Source organism: Rhincodon typus, unplaced genomic scaffold, assembly GCF_021869965.1.
Source record: "Rhincodon typus isolate 14 unplaced genomic scaffold, sRhiTyp1.1 hic_rhity00002606, whole genome shotgun sequence".
NCBI lineage: Eukaryota > Metazoa > Chordata > Chondrichthyes > Orectolobiformes > Rhincodontidae > Rhincodon > Rhincodon typus.
Genome location: NW_025968244.1, coordinates 2,620 through 5,542, shown reverse-complemented (window position 1 = coordinate 5,542; position 2,923 = coordinate 2,620). Strand labels below are relative to the sequence as shown.

At 41.1% G+C, this 2,923-nt stretch overlaps 1 protein-coding gene across 1 annotated transcript in view; it reads right to left on the bottom strand.

Moving 5' to 3' along the window:
* LOC109914849 (spastin) overlaps window positions 1-2,624 on the bottom strand; it is a gene marked incomplete at its 3' end in the record, with an annotated part of 17,531 nt that extends 14,907 nt beyond the window's left edge. The window contains exon 1 of the mRNA XM_048593282.1: window positions 2,456-2,624. Coding sequence (XP_048449239.1) covers window positions 2,456-2,461 — 6 coding nt within the window. The remainder of the gene's footprint in view (window positions 1-2,455) is intronic.
* Between the last annotated feature and the right edge of the window lie 299 nt (window positions 2,625-2,923).

Genomic DNA, 2,923 nt, shown 5'->3' with positions numbered 1-2,923 from the left:
CAAGGGATCAAGGGATCAAGGGATCAAGGGATCAAGGGATCAAGGGAGACGGTGGGATTAAGGTATTAAGCTCAATGATCTGCCAGGATCATACTGAATGGTGGAGCAGGCTTAAGGAGTGGATTAGCCCTACTCCTGCTTATATCTTCCATATATCTATGCAGAAAGCAGACGATAGTTGCCCTCTTGAACTGCTGCAACCATTTGCTCTAGGAAAACTCACAATGTCATTATGGAAGCAGCTACAGGATTCTGACTCAACAAACGAATTGCAATATATTTCCAAGTCAGGATGGTGAGCGGCTTTTAGGGGAACTTGCAGGTGGTGGTGCTCCAATGGGATAGCTGTTCTTGTCCTTCTAGGTGGTAGTACTCAAAAAAGGTGCTGTCAAAACTGCCTTGGTGAATTTCTGCAATGCATCTTGTAAATGGTATGCGGTGGTGGCAAACAGACATTTGTGGATGTGGTGCCAATTCAGCAGACTGCTTTGTCCTGGATACTGTCAAGCTTCTTGAGGGTTGTTGGAGCTGTAGTCATCCTGGTGAGTGGGAAGCATTCAATCATTCTCCTGACTTGCACTTGTATTTGGTTGACAGACTTTGGGGAGTCAGGAGGTCTGAAATACAAGATTCTGAGCCTCTGACCTGCTTTTGGAGCTACAGTACTTTTGGGTAGTCCAGTCAGTTTCTGGTCAACAGTAATCCCCAAGAAGTTGATAGTGGGGGATTCAGTGATACCAAGAGGTGATGGTTAGATTCTCTTGCTGGAGATGGTCATTGTCTGTTATTGTAGTGGGAATGTTAGTTTTCACGTGTCAGTCCAAATCTGGACATTGCCCAGGCCTTGCTGGATTTGGACATGGATGGCTTCAGTAGGAGTCTTTGTGAATAGTGCAAACATCACCACTTCTGACTTCGTAATGGAGGGAAAAGGTCACAGATGGCTGTCAGTCAAGGAGTATCTATGATGAACTCACTCTTTCTGTCTTGGAGGTGAGAGCACTACCCACTAAGCCAAAACAAAACAAAGTGTTGCACAAGTAAAACTCTTTACTTCGGTTCACCTTGATGCACACAACCAAACAACTAAATCTTTAACAGGTTTATGACAAATCAGTGGCCATTTCCCATTTCTACTGAAATTCTTTTCACTGGCAGAGACCCTGCACAAAACTTTTAATTTGAAATTTATATAAAACAACTTGCTCTCTACAGTTAGTTTCAGAAGCATAATAAATAGCTGTTGTGATAACTCTATTACATCATTATGTACATCTTTCAAGGATGTAGTCCAGCCATTACTGCAGAATGTGTAATAATATAAAGGAAGGCATTCTAACCATATTAAAAGAACTAGGGTGAGCCTAAGCATCCTTTGCTCAAGAATGAGGCCTCTGTGCAAGAGCTTCAACTTCAATTCTATCTGAGATAGTTAGTGAAAACATTCTTGCACTTATAAATATGAAGGGGACCAAAAGATTGTGGGTTCAAGTTCCAAAAGAGGAACTTGAGCCAAAGTCTAAGGAGACATTCCAGTGCAACATTGAATAGGTGCAAAATTGTTGATGTCATTTTTTCCAACTGGAAAGTGATGTTCATTAGTCTGCCTCATTGAGGTGCACATAAAAGGTCCCAAAGATACTATTTCAACATTAGGTACTATTATCTGGTTATCACATTGCTCTCTGGGGAACCTGCGCACCCAAATGCAAAAAAAAAGACATCTTTGTGTGCAAAGCACTCTGGGATATCCACTATAGAAGGCACTGTATTAAAAAAATTCATTGTTTCTTCCACATTACTCTCATTTCTACAGTCACCCAGCCCAAATAAACATCCGTAAAATTTACTGTACTTTTGTATACATAGATTAAGTAGAAAAATACATTGTTTGCACTATAATTGTATCAGCATAAGCTGATAGAAAGTAGAGGAAGAGCAAAATTATTCATTCATTCTGGCACAGTCGTATAAGTTTATAGTTTCAATGTCTTTTGTTGGCTATGAGCTGCAGAATGAGAACATATGCGTTTGATTCTGTGGTGTTTGGCTTGTACAAATAGCAGCTGTTCACCCTTGATCATGCTGACAAGCTGGTTTGCTAATATTAGCTAGAGATTAGGGTTAAAAAAAGTCACCCATGCTTCGAATTAATGCTATTTTGTGCCCACAAGTAGGACCCTGGTTTAACGTCTCAGCTGCACCCTCTCTGTGCTGAAATATAGTGTGCCACCTTGTGCACTCAGGCTTCTGGACAGGGGACTGGAACCACGACATTTTGACTCAAAAGACAAAAGTGTGACACAACGAACCATGGCTGAAAACAAATGCTCAAAGTTGTTAGTTACAACCAAATCAGGAAATAGATAGTGCAAAAGATCATAAGGATATCATGGATAACATGGTTATGCCACTGCTATGCATATACATTACCATACACTCAAGTCTTACATACCAGCATTGTCTTCCCATTCCCTGGTGGGCCAAATAGCAGCAATCCCCGAGCAGGAGCTCTGAGTCCAGTGAACAACTTACATAAAGACAAAGGCAGAGGAGAGAAAAAAAAAGATTAGAATACTGACAGAAAAGTGAACTACTTCTCACATTAGACATCAACAACAGAAAAGGTCATTAATGAAAGAAACTCCATTTAAAAACAAAAGTCTTTAACGTAATATGAAAATGGCATCTTGAAACATTGCAGCCAGTGAATTACTTTTAAACTGCAGTCACTGTGTTTTTGTAGGAAAACAAAGTAGTTGATTCGATCACATTTGCTGAGAATTGAGAAGTTGTTGAGGGTGAGGACGAGTTCAGCTAAGCGGATGAGGGTGTCAGTGGAGGGGGACTGGTCGGGCCTGCGGGACAGGAAGAAGCGGAGGGCCTTTAGGCCATCTGTATGGGGAATGCAGATGTATAGGGA